This window comes from Mustela nivalis, assembly GCF_964662115.1.
Source record: "Mustela nivalis genome assembly, chromosome: X".
Classification (NCBI taxonomy): Eukaryota; Metazoa; Chordata; class Mammalia; order Carnivora; family Mustelidae; genus Mustela; species Mustela nivalis.
The window spans coordinates 44598117-44620104 of NC_139040.1; the positions used below are offsets into that span (position 1 = coordinate 44598117).

The 21988-nt window shown below is 40.0% G+C and overlaps 2 protein-coding genes across 2 annotated transcripts in view; both read left to right on the plus strand.

The window, feature by feature from the left end:
* The first annotated feature begins 1703 nt into the window (after nt 1–1703).
* LOC309856828 (T-complex protein 11-like X-linked protein 2) overlaps nt 1704–21988 on the plus strand; it is a 78312-nt gene continuing 58027 nt past the window's right edge. The window contains exon 1 of the mRNA XM_082718463.1: nt 1704–1758. The gene's annotated coding sequence lies outside the window, so the exon portion shown is untranslated. The remainder of the gene's footprint in view (nt 1759–21988) is intronic.
* On the plus strand, nt 3181–4277 carry TMSB15A (thymosin beta 15A; the record flags this gene model as incomplete). The annotated part of the gene is given in 3 exon segments (XM_082718474.1): nt 3181–3255; nt 3257–3281; nt 4240–4277. Coding segments are annotated over 3 exon segments (138 nt in total).

The following is a 21988-nucleotide window of genomic DNA, read 5'->3' on the forward strand; positions in this document are numbered from 1 at the left end:
TCACAGCTTTATGGAGGTTAAAATGGAGGATTTGAGGGGTGTCATGGGGGATCTCAGGGTTCTTGTGGTAACTGGCATAAATGAAGATAAACATTGTTATTAGGTGAATTCTGATAGATTCAAGGCAGATAGATTCAAGGAAGATTTTGAATTTTGGGGTTTGGTGGGGTGGTTGGGTGTCTGGAACTTCCTGTTGACCCCAAGTAATGTGGAAATTCAGTCTTACACATGGAGCACTGGACCACACAATGTACTCTGTCATTCTTAGAAACAGAGATTGCATAAATCAGTAATGATAGAAAAATAGTCTAGAAACTGTACTTCACATTCAAGATTGGACTGCCTCTGGGGAAGTGGGAGAGTAAATGGACACGAGGCAAGGGTCAAGGGAACCTCAGTTTTTCTGTACTATTTTTATTCTTTAAAAAAAGTAAATAAACCAAAATGTTAAAAACATTCAAACCTGAGTCATGGAAACATTGTTTATTATATTTAGTGTCTGGGACATTGTAGGCACTCAATAAATATTATTTGTTGAATGAGGGTGGCTTTCTGCTTTAAACATTTCTTCAACAAACATACAAAACTCTCAAATTAACACTAAGTGTCACAAGAACACAGAAAAAGGAATGACTGGAGAGAAGAAAAGGGCTTGAGAAATCCTCATGGACAGAGTGGATGCTGATCTATGCAGAGAATCTTTACCACCATATATGAACCATATGGCAAATATTGGATACAAGCTAAAAACATCATCCTATCTCCATCTTACCTTAATGCTCTAAGGTTCTGTGTGAGTATCCAGAAAATGACTTTGAACATTTAGTCCTTTCAAGTAACTACTGGATCCTCACTTTCCTCCCCCAACATGGACACTGGGTGGGTGCTACTGTCCCACATTTCTGCTCTATCACAGATGTATTACTTCAATCTATAGACAGGTATTTAGTGTCTTCTGTGGGCCAAGCAAAGTGCTAGGGATTGGGAGATAAATGATGAATAGCCTCAGTAGATCCTCCTGTGATTACTCTAAACTGACTACTACCACGTTCAGTGGCTGAGAAAATTGAAAATGTGACTTTTACATAGGAGAGCACCACTGTGACAGAAAAGTTCAGCCGTGGGGGTGAATGACTGAACTGCCCACCCTCTCAAGGAGCTCCCCTCCTCCACGACCTGGCCAAGGATTTGAACAGACGCCACTGCGCATTATTTCTAAACAATTGTTTGGTTATCACAGAGTACTTAGATTCTATGGCTATAAAACCCGGTTCCAGATGTTGGAACCTAACTGGGCAAGAAAGAAGCGCTTGCTTATTGTAGAGGACCCAATTATATTGGAAGAATGAGTGAACTTGGGAAGGAGGGAAGTGGATCCTTAGCAAGAAAATAGTGGGAGATACCGGGGAGGAAGGCAGGCAATCCCTTGGCGGCGAATCAGAGAAGGCTTAGACAGTGTCTGGGGAGGTGGCTCCAGTATGACGTCATCAAGACACTGATGCAGGAGAGAGGTCCTGTGTAGAGGAGAGACAGTGGACTCAAGCCTACAAGAAGAAAGCCCGGGGAGGGGGGAGTTGGGGGCAGCGAAGAGGAGGACCTGGGATCCCTCAGCCAATCAAGTGGTTGGGGAGGGGTCCGGAGCTGGGTGGGCTCCACGACTTATAACTGCAGGGTGCCACGCAGGAAAGTTAACCTCTTCCAGTGTGTGGAGCGGCGTTGGTCCAGCCGTCGTCCATTCAACCGTCTTCAAGCCATCAGGTAAGGACCTGCCGTCCTGGCGGAGCCAGAATACTATGGGCAGGAGGGCGCAGCAGCTGCAGGGCGGAAGGGGTCGGTCTCTCGGGAACTGGTGGGGCTGAGTCGGGACTGGGGTTTTCTAACTGCGTCTCCTAGAGAGTCCGCGCCTTTGTCTTTTGCGGCGCCGCCTCTGAGCGTTGCGGAGTCCTCCCAGGATGGGTCCTTGGAAGGCCGGCCTGTCTGCGGTGGCTGCACGCCTGAGACTTAGAGGAATATGGGTGCTGCCGGGTTTGGACCCTCTGGAGTTGGTGCTTTGCGTTCTCCCTTCCTGTGGCCAAAAGGTGGGATGTGCGCCCAACAAAGATGATGGTTATTTTAAAATGTAAGCGAAGTGCTCCTGACAAAACGGCCCATGTGCCCAGCCCTTTATAATTTGTTAGTCCCTGTTTTCCTACCTCTGGAGATGGGCGACTGGTCGCTTATCAGGTCTTGGGGTGACCTCGATGGAAGGGAGACATATTCGGGACTTCTGGCTGTTTGGGGGTCTCTCCATTCTACTCTGGGCACTAGACGTGTCTTAACCCCACCAGAATGGGACCAGGCACGAGCTGGACCCTTTGTTTTCCCGTCTCTGGGCTCTTCAGTTGTCTCTGCTCAGATAAATCTAGAATGGTCACAGGGCGCCTCATCTCCTAAACTCTCCTTATGCAGAGAAAACATGATGAAGTAAAAATCAGCTCTATTTGGTTTATTCCTCAGCTGAAGTCCTTGGTCTGATCCTAATTAGCTGTGTCTTCTGCCAGCATTTACAAACCAGTGCCAAAAGGAGCTAATATGAGACATGTAATTAGTTATAACTGGATTAAATCCTCTCCCTCTCTTATTGTGGCTCCTGAATCTATCTTTGGGCAAATAAAATGGAAAGAAACTAGTGCAACTTATGCCACCCTCCTTTTTTTTTTTTTAACCCTTTTTTAATGCTGCTTCTTACTTTCCAAGAAAAATGTCCCAAATTAATTGAATGCAATATGAATTTGCTCAAATAAATGCTGTCTCTTGTTACAAAACCGTTAGTTGGTCAAACACAGTCCTTATTTTTCTTCTATCTCTATCTCTTCTTGTGCTTCTGTCACCTCCATTTGACCTCAGCTCTGATGTAAAAGAGTCAGACATACTGACTCTGGATTTTATAGCATCTTGGTTTCTAGTGCATCCTGATTCAGGCTTTTACTGCTTAGTGGAAATGGGGCAGTGATGTGTAATTCAAAGTATTCTAATAAAAACATGACTTTTCTAAGATGCGTGCTTTTTTTCTTGTTGAAAATCAGCAGATAAAATACGCATTGATATTAAATATGAGAATTATTGGCTGTGATTCCTTAGTATGACATTAGTTATGCTGATTTTAAGTTAAAACTTTTTTCAGTCTTTCTTTTAGTCAAGATGAGTGATAAGCCAGACTTGTCTGAAGTGAAGAAGTTTGACAGGTCAAAACTGAAGAAAACCAATGCTGAAGAAAAAAAATACTCTCCCTTCACAGGAAAGTAAGTCATGGGACTGGGGGTTTCTAGTGGAGAAAAACAATGGTGAACGTTTATAGGCTCAGAAAATAAACTATTCCAGTAAATTTTGCCACTGACTAAGCAATAATTAGAGTACCATTGTATTTAATGCAACAGTTGAAAATATCAAATAGTTGTTTTCTTACTTCAGTTATATAAGTGGTTCTCACGAGATAGACCCAAGAAGTAATGGGAAAATAAAAATCTCGTTTCTTGTTGGAAAATTACTAAAAATCTCATTATAACTAATCTTGGAATATTAGACTAAGGACTAGAAAAGTCTTAGTTTCATCCACTTTATGGTTATTAGGCATTTTCTGCATCTAGCAGGTTGGATCCATGATTTCATTCCTAAAGAACGACACAAGCTGCAGTATTGGCTTTCTCTACCTGATTGACAAGATAAGGTAGAGAAAAAGTTTAGATTTGGGGGACACTCAAAGTTCCCAGACTCCAAAGGATCAGATTTTCCTTTGAGAATTACAGCCTGATAGAAAAACTCCAAGCATATTCACAAACCTGAGGGGCACTTTTTTTCATGTCAGTGTTATTTGATAATGCAGTTAAGTCAGAAGTACCTGAAAGGTTATAACTTCCTAATTATGTAGTGATAGATAAATCTGAGGAAAATGCTTCACTTCCTCTTCAGTCTCAGAATAATCTATGGAAAAAATGGCAATAGCGTAAATCTGCCTCTCACATGAAAAAAATATGTAGTTGATGTATGTTCTCATAAATGTTCAGGTGGTTAACATGTGTGCACATGCAACACAAACACTCAACTGGGGTTTTGTGGTTAGTGCCTTAGCCTTCTAAATTTAAAGCAGATATGGCAAGCTTCAATAACTTGGCAATTACCTCTTGGAAGAAAACTGAACTTACTCCTAGGAATATGCCTTCTTAATGATTTTTGTGTGTGTTTGTTTCCCCCACCCCCCAGCTATCCAACAAGAGAAAGAGTGTGTTCAAACGTCATAAAATGGGGATCTCCTGCCTACACCAAATATCAACATTCCTTAAGTATCTCAGTTTGGGGCTTGTTTTATATAAGCCTATATGTTTGTAGAAATTTTAGGCATCTTCTGATTTCTTCCCTTCCCAGCCAATATTCCCTTTTTAAAATTTTCCATTGATACATACATGCCATATGGAAGGTGCTGTCAATAATCTTACCATTTATGACCTTTGTTTGTGTATTCCTTGCATCCCCAAAAGTTAAACTACTTTTAACTTTCTACAGTGGATGAATCTGCTGCTTGACGATATTCATGAAGTGGCATGCATTTGTAACTTCTCAGTTTATTTTCATTTCTAATGTAGTGATAAAATAATAAGTATAGTCATTGTTTTGAGATTCTGGTGGCCCATTCTTGGTGGTCTTCTAAGGAATGAAAGTGCACCAAAGGTACTCATTTTAGCCAAACAAAATGGCTTAAAGCCACTTTAGGAGATTAGTCACAGGGAAAATTCTGTCCTTTGTCCAGGTCCAGTGGATTCTGACTTGCGAATGCTAGGTGCTTTTCCATAGAGTTGGAATCATGGTTCTCCCATGAGAATCTCAGGAGAGGAGGTAACATGGACTAGCCTCCTTAGCTTAGAAGTGAGAAAATGAAAACACAGGGTCTGAAGTGATCTAAGGCAAATAAGAGCTGGGATGTTTAAACTGAGCTCTCTCACTTTCTGTAATGTGCTTTTCAACTTCATAGGAGACCCCTGACACTGGGATTTGATGGGAGAAAGGGGAAAGAGGCACAAGCTAGCACACATCGTGCTAAGCACATCACATCTATTGAACACAAATTCAGACATCTAATACCTGCTAATGATCTGCAACACTGAATCTCTGCTCTCATTCTTGTCTGGAACAGAATTTACTGTCTTCTGAACCAATTATTTTTGGTGTTCATGGTGAGCACAAAGTGTGTGTGTGTGTGTCCATTCTGTATTCCATTCCTTACCTTAAACAATACTTTTATCAGCTTTCAAATTGTAAAAAGCAATCTCTAACATCCCATCAATTAGAATTGTTAACATTTGAGTGTATAACCATCCAAGCTATAGTCTCTTAATACCCATGTCTTTTACTACAAAAATATTATTCTCTTCATACCTATTTGAAACCTCAAGTATTACATTACCCCTTTCTGATGGATTACATGTTTAAATAACCACAGGAAGTGGAAGCTGTTTTCTTTACCAGAGCATAAACTTACATAAGCAAAAGAGTATGTGGGACAACTCTGATCAATTGTTAGTGAGATAGCACAGTCATGGGGCTTAGTGTAGCTAGAGGATTTAAGACTTGGAAGCTACCATGTTGATCACCAACGCCTTACCTCTTGCCTAAAACAATCGTCCAATAGAGTTATTCAACCCCTTGCAGTGACCTGATTATTATACTGTGCCCAAATCTGCTTTCCTATAACTTCTATCCAATAGTCCTAGGACTGTCTGCTGGAGGCTCACACAACATAGTAATACCTGCTCCAATATTTGAAGTCAGCTGTTGTGTGTCTGTTTCTGTACCTCTGTCTTTTCCATGTGACAATTCTCAGATACTTTGGATCTAAGTTACATGTATGAGGAACCATACTGTTTGCTGATGTGCCCAAATTTGCTCATTATCAGATCTCTTTGAATCCATATTCTGTCATCCAACACATTTGCTCTCTTTTCAGTATTGCCACTTACAAATTTGAGAAACGTGTTGCAAATCCATGATAAATTCAATAACCTCTACATTTGTATACCAATCCAGCACAAGATTAGGCCCATTTCAAAGAGTCTAAAGGAAAACATGAGTGTTGTCGGGTGAGCTGGGGTAGACAATTACTTCCATTGTTCAGTTTCATCTGGTAACCATTCTTTACATTAAGGTATTGATTCCACTCTGGACAGTGTAAGTGCTAAACTGAATGGGAGCAGATGAGAAATACAGACTTAGAGTTGCTAAGTGAATACTCCTACAGACACAAGATGAGAAAAACATTTGCCCATCTAGAGTAGTTTTACCCTGCATTTTTTTTAATTTTTTATTTTTTATAAACATATATTTTTATCCCCAGGGGTACAGGTCTGTGAACCCTGCATTTTTAAATATATAATATAGAGATAGTCACTAGATTCACTTGGCTGTCCAAATAGGGGGAGATTTTTTCTAATAAGACATTATGAGCATTAAAATCTAGGGTCCCAAATTAATTTATTGCAAATCTGGAGGAGGGTTATCATCAAGATGGTGACATAGGTTGTTCCTGACTTTAGTGCCCCTCACAAGAAGACTAACCATCCATAGACAAGACACCATTGTAAAAATCCCAGGACTTGGGGCTGAGGCTGAAGCCTCACCAGGATCATAAAAACCAAGGACTATAAAAGAAGAGCACTGACATCATTATTGTATTGTTCCTCCCTAAGGATGGTAAAGCACTGCACTTAGAAGTACCCCCTCGGCTTATGGTTTCTCCAATGGGAAGAACAGAGCTTTCCTAGTGTTGTGGGGACACTTCCTAGGAGGCCCACTTGGGTCTCATTTCACAGGGATCACTGTGGAAATCTCCAGGTCTTGACCATCAGACAACAGACAGAGACAGAAGGTGAGCAGGACTTAACAACTAGTGCTCAGTCTAAGCAGACATCATTCCTGTCTGCAGTGGTGCCTGAGCAGAGATCTTAGCCATTGGTTTTGCTCATGTGCAAAGTTGAGCTTGTGGCCATGTGTCTAGCCATGGAAGTTAATTGACAGTTTTGTCTAACTTGGGTCTCCAGCTAATGAGCCATATATGCTGTTGAGCCCCTTCTATGGCTTTGCCTGTGTAGGAAAGCAAATTCACAGGCCCAGAGAGCAAATTCACTGGCCCACCCAACCAGTAAGTATGTCCTCTAGTCCCATAGAGTAGGACATCTGGACAGAGAGCCTGGAGAGAAGTGGAGCCCATCCTACAGTTCTGCTTGGGCATAGATTCAAGTCAGCATTCTTGCCCAATTGTGAAATATAAATCGTTAAATATAGCCTTTAGCCTCACATAACCAAGGAGTGTGAACAGTGACCCTGGGTAGTCTTAGATCACATGACTTGGTACTGCCAAGCTTCACAGCCAGGCCTACAGCCCTGCCCTGCAGCAGAGCCTAGCTTACAGCCTTGCCTGATTGTTGAACATAGTTTGCAACCTTAAACAGGCAGGAAGCCCAGCCAGCAGCCTTGCTCAACAGTCAGAGGTTCCATCTGACCATGAAGACCTGCTTGTGGCCATTCATAAACAGAGTCCAGCTAGTGACACCAACTGGTCAGAAAGCGTAACTGGATAAACAAATCTTACCTGGCCAGGAATGATTGTGGAATGTAGTCTGCAGTCCTTCCCAATTGTAGAGTCCAACCCCATGGCACTGTCCTATCAGGCAGCACATCCTGTGAGTTTACCTAAACCAAGGTAATTGCAGATCCCAGGTAGTGGCCCCATGTGGCTGCAGAATACTACCAGAAGCCCCATCTGACCAGGAAGCCTGTCCAGTGGATTTTCTTGCATCTGGAACCCAGCCAGTAGGCCTACGTAAATATGGAGTCCAGCCTGTGTCATCCCCCTGGCCTCAGAGCATGAGCAGTGGCCTCACCCAAAAAGAGACTTTGTTAGCAAGACATACCTGCTTATGGATCCTGTTGCATGTAATTCCTCCCAGGAATTTCCCTGGTGTAATTTTAAGCCAGCCCCCATACACAGAGGGTAGAGAGAGACTGAAGAAAAAGACAGGCCACTCCAAGTTAGTAGGTGGGAGTTTTAATAAGAAAAGGGAACTATAAGTAAAGCCTGCATTCCAAGGACAGGGGAGGAGGTGAGACACCTCTGAATGTCTGGGTCCAGCTCATGGGTCAGTTGGTGGTCACATCTTTTTGATGACATTCTCCAACTGATGCTGTCTGCTTGACCCATCCAGTACCCTAAAGCTGAGCTGACTGGTAGAGGTCTTTCTCTGGCAAAGTGAGCCTATAAAGTCTGGAGGAGGAGATAGCTTACCCAATCATGCAGATACCAATGCAAAGAATTAAGAATCACAGAATTATATATAAGTACTACCAAAAGAAGAAACATAACACTTCTATAACCCACTATAAAGAATATGAATTGTCTGAAAAGAATTCAGAATAATCCTTTTTAAAAAATTTAGTCCACTACAGGAACACACAGACAGACAAAATAACATAGGAAAAACAATGCATTGGGGTGCCTGGGTGGCTCAGTCAGTTGAGTATCTGACTCTTCATCTTGGAACAGGTCATGATCTCAGGGTCATGAGATCGAGTCCCTTGTTGGGCTCCATGCTGAGCCAAATGGACCTAAATGACATATACAGAACATTCAATCTAACAGCCACAGAATACACATTCTTCTCAAGTGCACATGGAACATTTTCTAGGTTAGATCATATGTTTGGTCACAAAACAAGTCCCAACAAATTTAAAAAGATAGATATTATTTAATTTTTGCAATCACAATGGAATGAAACTAGAAATCTATAACAGAAGTAAACCTGTAAAATTCACAAATGCATGGAAATTAAACATTACATTACTGAACAACTAATGGACCAAAAAAATTTTAAAAAGACCTAAACTATTTTAAGACAAATGAAAATGGAAACACAATATACAAAAGCTTACAGAATACAGCCAAAGCAGTTCTAAGAGGAAAGTTTATAATGATAAAGACATGCATCAAGAAGAAGCAGTAATCTCAAATAAACAACCTAACTTTATGCCTCAAGGAACTAGCACATTAAAAGGATCATACACCATGATCAAGGGGATTCATTCCTGGGATGTAAGGATGATTCATCATATGTAAAAGAATAATTTAATGGATAACATCAATAGAATGAAACATAAAAATAATCACTGCAATAAATACACAAAAAAGCATCAGAAAAATTGAACATATATTCATGATAAAATCTCTCAACAAATTGGGTATCGAGAAAGTACCTCAATGTAATAAAGGCTATATGTGTCAAGCCCACATAGCATCATATTCAATGGTGAAAGTTTGAAAGTTTGTCCTCTATGGTCAGGAATAAGACAATGTGTCCACTCTCACCACTTCTATTCAACATAGTACAAGAAGTCCTAGCCAGAGAAGTCAGACAAAAAAACCCATCTAATTGAAAAGAAAGTAGTAAAATTGTCCCTGTTTACAGAAGACATGATCTTCTACACAGAAAACCCTAAAAAATCCACCCAAAAAACCTGTTAAAACTAATCAACGGGCACCTGGGTGGCTTAGTGGGTTGAAGCCTCTGCCTTCGGCTCAGGTCATGATCCCAGGGTCCTGGGATTGAGCTCCACGTTGGGCTCTCTGCTCAGCAGGGAGCCCGCTTCCTCCTCAATCTCTCTGCCTGCCTCTCTGCCTACTTGTGATCTCTGTCAAATAAATAAATCTTTTTTTAAAAAAACTAATCAACAAATTGAGTACTTTATGAATGCAAAATCAACATGGAAAAGTCAGTTATGTTTCTATACACTAACAGTAAAATACCTGAAAAATAAAATTATCCCATTTACAATAGCATTAAAAACTGGAAAATACTTAATAATAAATTTAATCCAGAAAGTAAAAGATCTATATATTTAATACTTTATTTTTTAAAAGATTTTGTTTATTAATTTGAGAAAGAGAGAATGAGAGAGAGAGAGAGAGAGAGAGAGCACAAGCAGGGGGAGGGGCAGAGGGAGAGGGAGAAGCAGACTCCCTCACTGAGCAGGGAGTCCGGCGTGGTGCTCAGTCCCAGGACTCCAGGATTATGACCCAAGTCAAAAGCAGTTGCTTACCCTGTGTTCATGGATTGTATGCATTAATATTCTTAAAATGCCCATACTACCCAAAGCCATCAACAGATTCAATTCAATTTGCATCAATATTCCAATGCCATTTTTCATAGAAATAGGAAAAAAAAATCCTAAAATTTGTGTGGAACCATAAAAGACCCCAAATAGCCAAAGCAATCCTGAGAAAGAACAAATCTGGAGATATCACACTTCCTGATTTCAAACTATATTATAAAGCTATGTAATCAACACAGTATTGACATAAATACAGACACATAGAACAATGGAACAGAATGATATCCAAGAATCAAACCCATGTATATATCAACTATATTTGGCAAGGAAACAAGAATACTAAACTGGGAATAGTCTCTTCAATAAAAACACTGGGAAAATCTATAATTCTATGTAAAAGGATAAAATTTTACCCATATTGTATACTACTCACAAACATAACTTGAAATTAATTAAACCTTAAATGTAAAATCTGAAACTACAAAACTGCTAGAATAAAATATAAGAAAAAGCTTCTTGCTTTGGCCTTTGCAATAATTCCATGGATATATAATCTAGACACAAGTAATAAAAGCAAAAGTGAACAAGAAGGGCACATCAAACTAAAAATACTTCTGCACAACAAAAGAAAAATTAATGAAATGAAAAAGCAATCTATAACATTGGAAAAGTATTCGTAAATACATATCTGGTAGGAGGTTAATATCCAAAATATATGAAGAACTCATTACAACTTAATAGCATAAAAGCAATTCTGATTAAAATGGGCAAAGGAGCTAAATTGACATTTTTCCAAGCAAGATATTTGAATGGCTAAGAAATACATAAAAAAGTGATCAACATCACTAATTTTTAGGGAAATGCAAATCGAAATCACAGTAAGAAATCACTTCACACCTATTAAAATGGTTATTATCAAAAAGAGAAGTTGTGATGAGCACCGAGTGTTATACACAATCAATTTTGAACACTACATAAAAAATTAATGGTGTACTGGGGCGCCTGGGTGGCTCAGTGGGTTAAGCCACTGCCTTTGGCTCAGGTCATGATCCCAGGGTCCTGGGATTGAGTCCCGCATCAGGCTTTCTGCTCAGCAGGGAGCCTGCTTCCTCCTCTCTCTGCCTACCTCTCTGCCTACTTGTGATCTCTCTCTGTCAAATAAATAAATAAATTCTTTAAAAAAAAGAAAAAAATTAATAGTGCACTATATGTTAGCTAACTGAACATAAAAAAATGACAAGAGATTACAAGACTTGTGGATGATGTGAAGAAAAGGGAACCCTTGTTCACATTGATAAGAATGTAAATTGACACAGTTACTATGGAAAACTGTGAAGGTTTCTCCCAAAATTTAAAGTAGAACTACCATAAGATCCAGCAATTCCATTCCTGAGTATATATACAGAGGAAATAAATCACAATTTCAAGGAGCTTCCTGAATCCTCCTGTTTATTATAACATTATTTACAATGACTGAGACATGAAAACAACCTAAGTGTCTGTTGACAGATGAACGGATATAGAAAATGTGATACATATCACATTTTCCTATATATATATCTACATCTAATAGATAGAATAGAAAATGTGAGATATATATATGTGTGTGTGTGTGTGTGTGTGTGTATATGTACACACACACACATGCAAAATAAAATATTGCCATTTGTGACAATAGGGATGAACCTTAGGGCATTATGTTAAGTGAAATAAGTCATGGAGAAAGGCTAATAATGTACAATCTCACTTATATATGGAATCTAAAAAAACCCAAACTCATAGAAACAGAGCATATTGGTGGTTGCCAGGGCCTGGGTGTAGGCAATATTGGGGGAGGGGGAGTGGGGGAAGGTGGTCAAAGAATACAAACTTTAATTTGTTAACTGAAAGAGTTCTGAGGATGTAATGTACAGTATGGTGACTCTAGTTAACAATACTGTATTGTATATTTGAAAGTTGCTGAGAATGCAGATCTTAAAAGTTCTCACATTAGGGGCACCTGGGTGGCTCTTGGTTAAACATCTGCCTTTGGCTCAGGTCATGATCCCAGGGTCCTGGAATCAAGTCCTGAATTAGGCTTCCTGCTCAGCGGGGAGCCTGCTTCTCCCTTTCTCTCTGCCTGCTGCTCCCCCTTCTTGTGGTCTCTCTCTCTCTCTGTGTCAAATAAATAAATAAATAAAATCTTATTTTTAAAAAGTTCTCACCATAAAAAAGTAAGTATGTGAGATGTGAGGTGTTAATGTGTTAACTAACCTTATTGTAATAATTATTTCACTATATAGAGATATGTCAAATGACTGTGTTGTAAGCTTTAAACTTACACAATGTTAAATGTCAATTATATCTCAATAAGCCTGGAAAAATGGAAAAATCAACATCACTAAGTTCTCACTGGTGTAGTTAGTTTTATGGGAAAGAAAAAAGGGCTACTTGATAGTAGGACCTATAGCAGTACTAGTGCATGCTGCATAGTGGAGCTGCACTTGGCAAGTGAAGAAACTGAGACTCAGAGGAAACAAGACGTTTTTTAGGTGATACAGGAGAAGGATCCACTTAGGAAAAGAAGGTAACTTAGGATAACATACAAACTTTATTCAGGAGTTTGGTAATTATTTGTGATTACATACAGTGGAACTTTTTAAGTGTGGTCCCTGAGTCATGAGACTGAGAATCACCCTTAGTGAGTAGTGAGTATTCCTGGGCCTAGCTCCCAGAGATTCAGATTCATTTAGGCCAAGGGATGTTCTTATGTCACAGTCTTGAAAAGTTGAGGGTGTATATTTGACTGCTTCTCTACTTTTATGCTGTCTGACTTAGTGTCTTATTAACAATATCTGTCTCTGGATCTCTCTCATGTATGATCTTTGTTTCCTGGATGTGTGTAAATATTATTGATGTCTTGAGAGGAGTGATGTCTTGATAGAGTAATTAGTCTGTTGGACTTTTACTTGAAACCACTTGTTCTCCAAGTGTGGTATCTGAATCAGCGGCACTGGCCTCACCAAGGAACTAAGAAATACAAATTTCAGGCCTCATCTTAGACCTACTAAGTTATAACCTGGGGGAATGGCCTAGTACTTTGTTTTAACATCCCTCCCAGATGATTCTGATGCATAAACAAGTTTAAGAATCACTGCTTTAGAAAAATGGTTCACCACAGAAAATGCTTTTGAAATGGCTGGATAGATGCTTGGGAAAGGAGAAAGCATTTCTTCAATTCAGCTAGGATTTGTCAAGAGCCTGCTAAGTCTAAAGATCTGAGTAGGGGATATGCGAGACAAGGAAGAGAGAATTATGTCCTTCAGGGACTTACAGGTTCATAGAAGGAATAAGATAAGAATGAAAATGAATGACTGTGACTAAAAATGTGTGAAGATCTTAAGAAAAGAGATTAAAAGGAGGGAGTCACACATCTTAGATGTATCTATTCAGCCATTGCAGATCCCTGTGCTATATAGCATTCTTCTGCTTTTTCAAGGTGTACTGACCTTGAATGGTCCATGGACAGAGTACCATTGTTGGAATTGGGAAATAAAGTTAAAAATAATAAACTCTGTTTAGTAAGTCATAGAAGGGAAGATGTATATTGCACATGTTTCAACCATCACAGGTTTGTATAGAGTAGGTTTTGAATTCAGACTTATTTTCACAAAGGTTGGACCTGAATTGTAAGAGGATAAGCAATTGGTAAACAGAGAAATAGTGGAGGCAGGGATATATGTGGGAGATAATAGAAAGGAGCTGCATTATTTATTATTATCATTACTATTATTATTACCAATGAATAAAAAGTATGAACATTTCTTTCTTTCATCTCTTGCTTACATGGGGGTGGGGAATGATGTAGTTCTGTCTTCTGAATAAAGCACTGAGTTTTTCCACCTGCTTCAGAGCCCCATGTTTCCCAACCTAAAGTAGGTTTTCTTAGAAGAGAACTGCCCATGAATGTAAATGCTTTTTCTTGAACCTTGACTCTTTCAGTGACCTGAATATAATTCACTCTAATACAGTAGTCATCTTGTCATGCACAGGACAGTCTAAGTTTAGTTTTCTCTAATCCTAGAGACTGCATTAGAGAAACAGTTGGAACCCAGAGTCTCTTTTCCTCAGCCTCAGCTCAGGCTGTATATGTGCATTTGACAGATTGCAGCTTAGCTCTTCTACTGTAGTTAACCTTTGTAATCAATAGCTACTTCCACAGGATGTCTTCTCATCCACATCCATTGCAAGGGTAGCTGAATTACTTGAACAGTGGTTTTACACATTTATCCTATTAGTGTACACAGAGAGATATGGCCTTAGCTACCAAGAATATAGAAAAGGCAAAATGTCTTAAAGAAATAATATATGCTGCAAAAATATGCTGGAAGTTAATCAAGAGAGAAAAGTCAGTTGAAAAATTTCATTCCTGCTCCACCTTTGCAAAAGATCAAACACCTCAATTAGTGTCATGACTTAATACCCTTATGAAATGGCACAGGTACATGGGTTTTATGAATATCCTAAAATTTAATAAATGCACATTCATACCTAATAAGGATATCTTGCCACTGGACTCTTTTTTTTTAAACTTCTATTAGCCAAAATATAGTACATCAATAGTTTCAGATGTAGGATCAATAACTCATCAGTTGAGAATAGCACACAGTGCTCATCACATTATGTGCCGTCTTTAATGCCTCTCACCCAATTACCACATCCCCTACTCACCTCCCCTCCAGAAACCCTCAGTTTGTTTCCTAGAGTTAAGAGTCTCATGTGTTTTTCTTCCTCTCTGATGACTTCCCATTCACTTTTCCCTCCCTTCTCCTATGATCTTCTCTGCTGTTTCTTATACTCCACATATGAGTAAAACCATATGATGATTGTCTTTCTTTGATTGAGTATTTGACTTATACCCTCCAGATCCATCCATGTCTATGTAAATGGTAAGTATTTATCCTTTCTGATGGCTGAGTAATATTCCATTGTATACACATACCACATCTTTATTCATTCATATGTCAGTGGACATTTCAGCTCTTTCACAGTTTGGCTATTATGGACACACATGCTATGAACATTGATGCCAGGAGCCCCTTCATATAACTACATTTGAATATTTGGGGTAAATATTTAGTAGTGAAATTGCTGTGTCATAGGATAGCTCTATTTTTAACTTCTTGAGGAAATTCCACACTGTTTTCCAGAGTGGCTGTACCAGCTTGCATTTCTCCCAACAGTGTAAGAGGGTTCCTCTTTCTCTACATCCTAACCAACATTTGTGGTTTCCTGAGTTGTTGATTTTAGCCATTCTGACTGCTGTGAAGTGGTATCTCATTGTGGTTTTGATTTATATTTCCCTGATGGCTAGAGATGTGGAACAATTTTTTCATGTCTGTTAACCATTTGTATGCCTTCTTTGGAGAAATGTCTGCTTATATCTTATGCCCATTTCTTGACTGGATTATTTGGTTTTGGGGTATTGAGTTTGATAAGTTCTTTATAGATTCTGGATACTAGCCCTTTATCTAATATGTCATTTGCAAATATCTTCTCCCATTCTGCCTTTTGGTTTTGTTGACTGTTTCCTTTGCTGTGCAGAGGTTTTTAATCTGGATGAAGTCCCAAGAGATAATTTTTGCTTTTGTTTCCCTTGCCTTTGGTGATGTGTCTAGCAAGAAGTTGTTGCAGCCTAGGTCGCAGATGTTGTTGCCTGTGTTCTCTTCTAGGATTATGATGGATTCTTCTCCAACAGTGAGGTCTTTCATCCATTTTGAGTTTATCTTTGTGTATGGTGTAAGAAAATGGTCCAGTTTAATTCTTCTGCATGTGGCGGTCCAATTTTCCAAGCACCATTTATTGAAGAGACTGTCCTTTTTCCAATAGATATTCTTTCCTGCTTTGTTGAACATTAGTTGACCATAGAGTTGAGGTGCCATTTCTAGAGTCCCTATTCCATTTATCTGATCTATGTGCCTGTTTTTGTGCCAGTACCATACTGTTTTGAGAATAACAGATTGGTAATACGGCTTGAAGTCCAGAATTGTGATGCCACAAGCTTTGGATTCCTTTTCCTTTTTTTTTTTTTTTAAGATTTTATTTATTTACTTAACTGAGAGGGAGAGAGATCACAAGCTGACAGAGAGGCAGGCAGAGAGAGAGGGGGAAGCAGGCTCCCTGCTATGCAGAGAGCCTGATGTGGGGCTCGATCTCAGGACTCCGAGATCATGACTTGAGCCTAAGGCAGAGGGTTAACCCACTGAGCTACAAAGACCCCACTGGTTTTCTTTTTCAACATTACTCTGGCTATTTGGAGTCTTCTGTGGTTCCATAACAAGTTTTAGGATTATTTGTTCCAGGTCTGTGAAGAATGTTGATGGAATTTTGATAAGGATTTCATTGAATGTGTAGATTGCTCTGGGTAGCATAGAACTTTTAACAGTATTTATTCTTCCAATTCATGGTCATGGAACATTTTTCCATTTCTTTGTGTCTTCCTCAATTTCCTTCAAAAGTTTCTGTAGTTTTTAGGGTACAGGCCCTATACCTATTTGTTTAGGTTTATTCCTAAGTATCTTATGGGTTTTGGTGCAATTGTAAATGGGATTGATTCTTTAATTTCTCTTTCTTCTGTCTCATTGTTGATGTATGGAAATGCAACTGATTTCTGTGCACTGATTTTGTATCCCAACATGTTGGTGAATTGCTGTATGAGTTCTAGCAATTTTGGGGTGGAGGTTTTTGGGTTTTCTGCATAGGGTATCATGTCATCTGCAAAGAGTGAGAGTTTGATTTCTTCTGTACCAATTTGGGTGCCTTTTATTTCTTGTTGTTGTCTGATTGCTGAGCTAGGGCTTCCAGTATATGTTGAAGAACAGTGGTGACAGTGGGTATCCCTGTCATGTTCCTGACCTCAGTGGAGAAGCTCTCAGTTTTTCTCCATTGAGAATGATATTCACTGTGGACTTTTCTCAGATGGCTTTCACGATATTGAACTATGTTCCCTCTATCCTTACACTGTGCAGAGTTTTTTTTTTTTTTAAAGATTTTATTTATTTATTTGACAGAGAGAAATCACAAGTAGGTGGAGAGGCAGGCAGAGAGAGAGAGAGGGAAGCAGGCTCTCCGCTCAGCAGAGAGCCTGATGCGGGACTCGATCCCAGGACTCTGAGATCATGACCCGAGCCGAAGGCAGCGGCTTAACCCACTGAGCCACCCAGGCGCCCCTGCAGAGTTTTAATCAAGAAAGGATGCCATATGTTATCAAATGTTTTTTCTGCATCAGGTGAGAGGATCACATGGGTCTTGTTATTTATTGTATTAACGTGATCTATCACATTGATTTATTTGGGAATGTTGAACAACCCTTGCAGCCCAGGAATAAATCCCACTTGATCATGGTGAGCAATCCTTTTAATGTTCTCTTGGATCTTATGGGCTAGTATCTTGGTGAGAATTTTGGCACCCATGTTCACCAGGGATATTGGTCTGTAATTCTCCTTTTTGATTGGGTCTTTGCCTGGTTTTGAGATCATGGTAATGATGGCCTCATAGAAAGAGTTTGGAACTTTTCTTTCCATTTCTATTTTTTTGAAACAGCTTCAGAAGAATGGGTATTAGTTCTTTAAATGGTAGAATTCCTCTCAGAAGCCATCCAGCCCTGGACTCATGTTTACTTTTGTTCTTTCCTTCCACTCAAAGAGTTCCCTTTACTATCTCTTCCAGGGCTTATTTAGTGGTCACAAGCTCCTTTAGTTTCTGTTTGTCCTGGAAGCTCTTTATCTTTCCTTCCATTTTGATTGACATCCTTGCTGGATCATGTATTCTTGGCTGCATGTTTTTCTCATTTGTTACCCTGAATATATCACACCAGCCCTTTCTGGCCTGCCAGGTCTGTGGATAAGTCCGCTGCCAGTCTCATGTTTCTACCATTGTACATTAAGGAGTTCTTGTCTTGAGCTGCTTTCAGTATTTTCTTGTTATCTATGAAATTTGCAAGTTTCTTGTTATCTCTGAAATTTGCAAGCTTCACTATTGAGGTGTTGATCTATTTTTACTGATTTTGGTGGGGGGGGGTTCTCTCTACCTCCAGGACTTGAGGGCCTATTTCCTTTCCCAGATTAGGGAAGTTCTCAGCTGTGATTTGCTCAAATATACCTTCTGTCCCGCTCTCTCTTTCTTCTTCCTCTAGGACCCCAATAATTCTAATATTGTTTTGCTTTATGGTATCAGTGATTTCTCGAAGCCTCCCCTCATGGCCCATTAGTTGTTTTGCTTTCTCTTCTTCAGCTTTCTTTCGTTCCATCATATTGTCCTCCATGTCACTGACTCTTCTGCCTCATTTACCCTAGCTGTTAGGGCATCCGTGTTAGACTATCTCAGTTAAAGCATTCCTAATTTCAGCCTGATTAGTTTTTCTTTCTTTGCTAGGACATTCTATAGTGTCTTTTATCCTTTTTTTCAGCCTAGCTAGTAGGTTTATAGTCATCATCCTGAATTCCAACTCTGACCTTTTACTTATGTCCATATCGATTAGATCTGTGGTAGAGGGTATTGCATCTGGTTTTTTTTCCCCTTTGTTGTGAATTCCTCCTTCTAGTGATTTTTCCCAGAGAAGAATGGATGAATGAGGGAATAAAATAAAAAATATCAACCACGTCCTAAGCAAAATACACACTAGAAGAATCTGAAAAGGTCAGAAACCAAAAAAGAGAAGAAGAAGAAGAAGAAAAAGCAGGGAGGAGAGAATATAGTCTCCCAGGTGGACAAAACAGGGTGATCCACTTGGTCCTGGGTGTATTTTTGCTTGTTTGTTAGAAGACAATAAATCCCAAAAGTATAAAGAAAGCAAAACTTATATATACAAAAATAAAATTGAATACAGTGAAAGGAAGCCAAAATGAAGACTATATCTATAAAGTAAATATAAAAATGGAATTAAAAATAGACTTGAGAACAAAGAGTTAATAAAACAAGAAACTAGTTGCAAAGGAAAAAAAAAGAAAAGGACATTTAAAACGGAAAGATAAACAAATCATAGTGAAAAAAATACTTGAATTCTATATACTATTTTCCCCTAGCACTGGAATTTTGCAGTTCCATGTGCTTGGTAAACTTGGTATTCCCCTGACATTCCAGCTGGTCTTCTGGGGGATGGGCCTGCTGTGTTGATCTTCAGGTGTCTTTTGCTGGGTGGAATTGCATCACACCTTGCCAGGAGGCCAGGCTCAATGTAAGCTGCTTCAGGTTGTTCTATGTGGCTTTTGTTCCCTGCCACTTCAGAGGATGAAAATAAAATTGGCCACGCCCCAATCTCCAGCCCTGGAACTGAAAGATCATGGCCCCCTCTTTTCAGTAAACCCTCAGGGAAAAGCAGCCTTCACTTTCATGTGCACAAATTCTGCAGACTCTTACAGTGTGTGCACTGGTGCCAACCCTCTCTGCGGAGGGGGGAGGGTCACTGTAGGCCTGCTTCTTGCAGGGCTTCTGCATGGAGAGCAGTTGCCAGATCATGTGTGCACCCCCACTGCCCCTCCTGGGGCAATGTGAAGGGTTGCCACATTTTTGCCCTTTGCAGGGTCCTTGCATGAAGAGCGGTCACCCCATAGTCCGAGGTTTGAGGTTTATGGCAAACTGAGCTGAGAACCCACTCCTGGGCTTGCTGACCACAGCCAGTTTCCCCACTCCAGTGCTTGGGAACTCTTTCAGCTCAGGCACCACCCCCCTTCTTTCTATGACCCCAGGGATCCTAAGGCCACACTGTCCCGCCTAGGATTGTGCCCTGGTTCACCACCTGAGCACCTTTTAGGCAGGGCTGTCTCTTACTGGAGCAGACTTCTAAAAGTTCTGACTTTGTGCTCTTGGGCGATATCACTTTTGGGTAGCTGTCTTATGGAGGCTCCTCCCCCTGCTGTTTATCTTCTGATATACTGCCTCTTAGATTCCCTTCTACACACCTCCCACCTTGCAAAAAGTGGCCGCTTTTCTATTTGTGGAATTTCAGAAACTCTTTTCTTGCATCTCAGCTTGACTTCATAGGTGTTCAGAATGACTTGATGGTTATCTAGCTAAATTCAGGGAAGCAGATGAAATGAGGTGACCTACTCGTCTGTCATCTTGCCTCCCTCTTTCCCCTGGACTCTTAAGCACTTTGAAATATATTATATTATTGGCTTTCCAACTTCCCATCTGTATAGTCTTGGGACACTAATGATCTTTTGTGTTTCAGTTTCTTCTTCCATATATATGAAGATAATAATACTATTTACTTCACAGGAATGTCATGAAAGGTAATGGACATTTTTCCTAAATTGTGTTTAGCTGAGTGCCTGGCGTAGCTGTCTTTTAGTCAGTGGTGATTTTTTTTTTTTTAAAGATTTCTTTTCAGTGTAACAGTATTCATTGCTTTTGCACCACACCCAGTGGTCCATGCAATCTGTGGCCTCTCTTATACCCACCACCTGGTACCCCGACCTCCCACCCCCTGCCCCTTCAAAACCCTCAGATTGTTTTTCATGGTTCACCTCCCCTTCCAATTTCCATCAACTCCCTTCTCCTCTCCATCTCCCCTTGTCCTCCATGCAATTTGTTATGCTCCACAAATAAGTGAAAACATATGATAATTGACTCTCTCTGCTTGACTTATTTCACTCAGCATAATCTCTTCCAGTCCCGTCCATGTTGCTACAAAAGTTGGGTATTCATCCTTTCTGATGGAGGCATCATACTCCATAGTGTATATGGACCACATCTTCTTTATCCATTCGTCCGTTGAAGGGCATCTTGGTTCTTTCCACAGTTTGGCAACCGTGGCCATTGCTGCTATAAACATTGGGGTACAGATGGCCCTTCTTTTCACGACATCTGTATCTTTGGGGTAAATAACAAGGAATGCAATGGCAGGGTCATAGGGAAGTTGTATTTTTAATTTCTTGAGGAATCTCCACACTGCACCAACTTGCATTCCCACCAACAATGTAAGAGGGTTCCACTTACTCCACATCCTCTCCAACACATGTTGTTTTCTGTCTTGCTAATTTTGGCCATTCTAACTGGTGTAAGGTGATATCTCAATGTGGTTTTAATTTGAATCTCCCTGATGGCTAGTGATGATGAACATTTTTTCATGTGTCTGATAGCCATTTGTGTGTCTTCATTGGAGAAGTGTCTGTTCCTATCTTCTGCCAATTTTTTTATATGATAGTCTGTTTTGTGTGTGTTGAGTTTGAGGAGTTCTTTATAGATCCTGGATATCAACCTTTTGTTTCCTTTGTCTTTGGAGACATATCTTGAAAGAAGTTGCTGTGGTTGATATCGAGGAGGTTATTGCCTATGTTCTCCTCTAGGATTCTGATGGATTCCTGTCTCATGTTGAGGTCTTTTATCCATTTTGAGTTTATCTTTGTGTATGGTGTAAGAGAATGGTTGAGTTTCATTCTTCTACATATAGCTGCCCTGTTTTCCCAGCACCATTTATAGAAGAGACTGTCTTTTTTCCACTGTATATTTTTTCCTGTTTTGTCGAAGATTATTTGCCCTTAGAGTTGAGGGTCCATATCTGGGATCTCTACTCTGTTCCACTGGTCTGTGTGTCTGTTTTTTTTTTTTTTAAGATTTTATTTATTTATTAGACAGAGAGAGAAATCACAAGCAGGCAGAGAGGCAGGCAGAGAGAGAGAAGGGGGAAGCAGGCTCCGTGCTGAGCAGAGAGCCCGATGCGGGACTCGATCCCAGGACTCTGAGATCATGACCTGAGCCGAAGGCAGCGGCTTAACCCACTAAGCCACCCAGGCGCCCTGTGTGTCTGTTTTTATGCCAGTACCATGCTGTCTTGGTGATCACGGCTTTGTGGTAAAGCTTCAAGTCAGGTAACGTG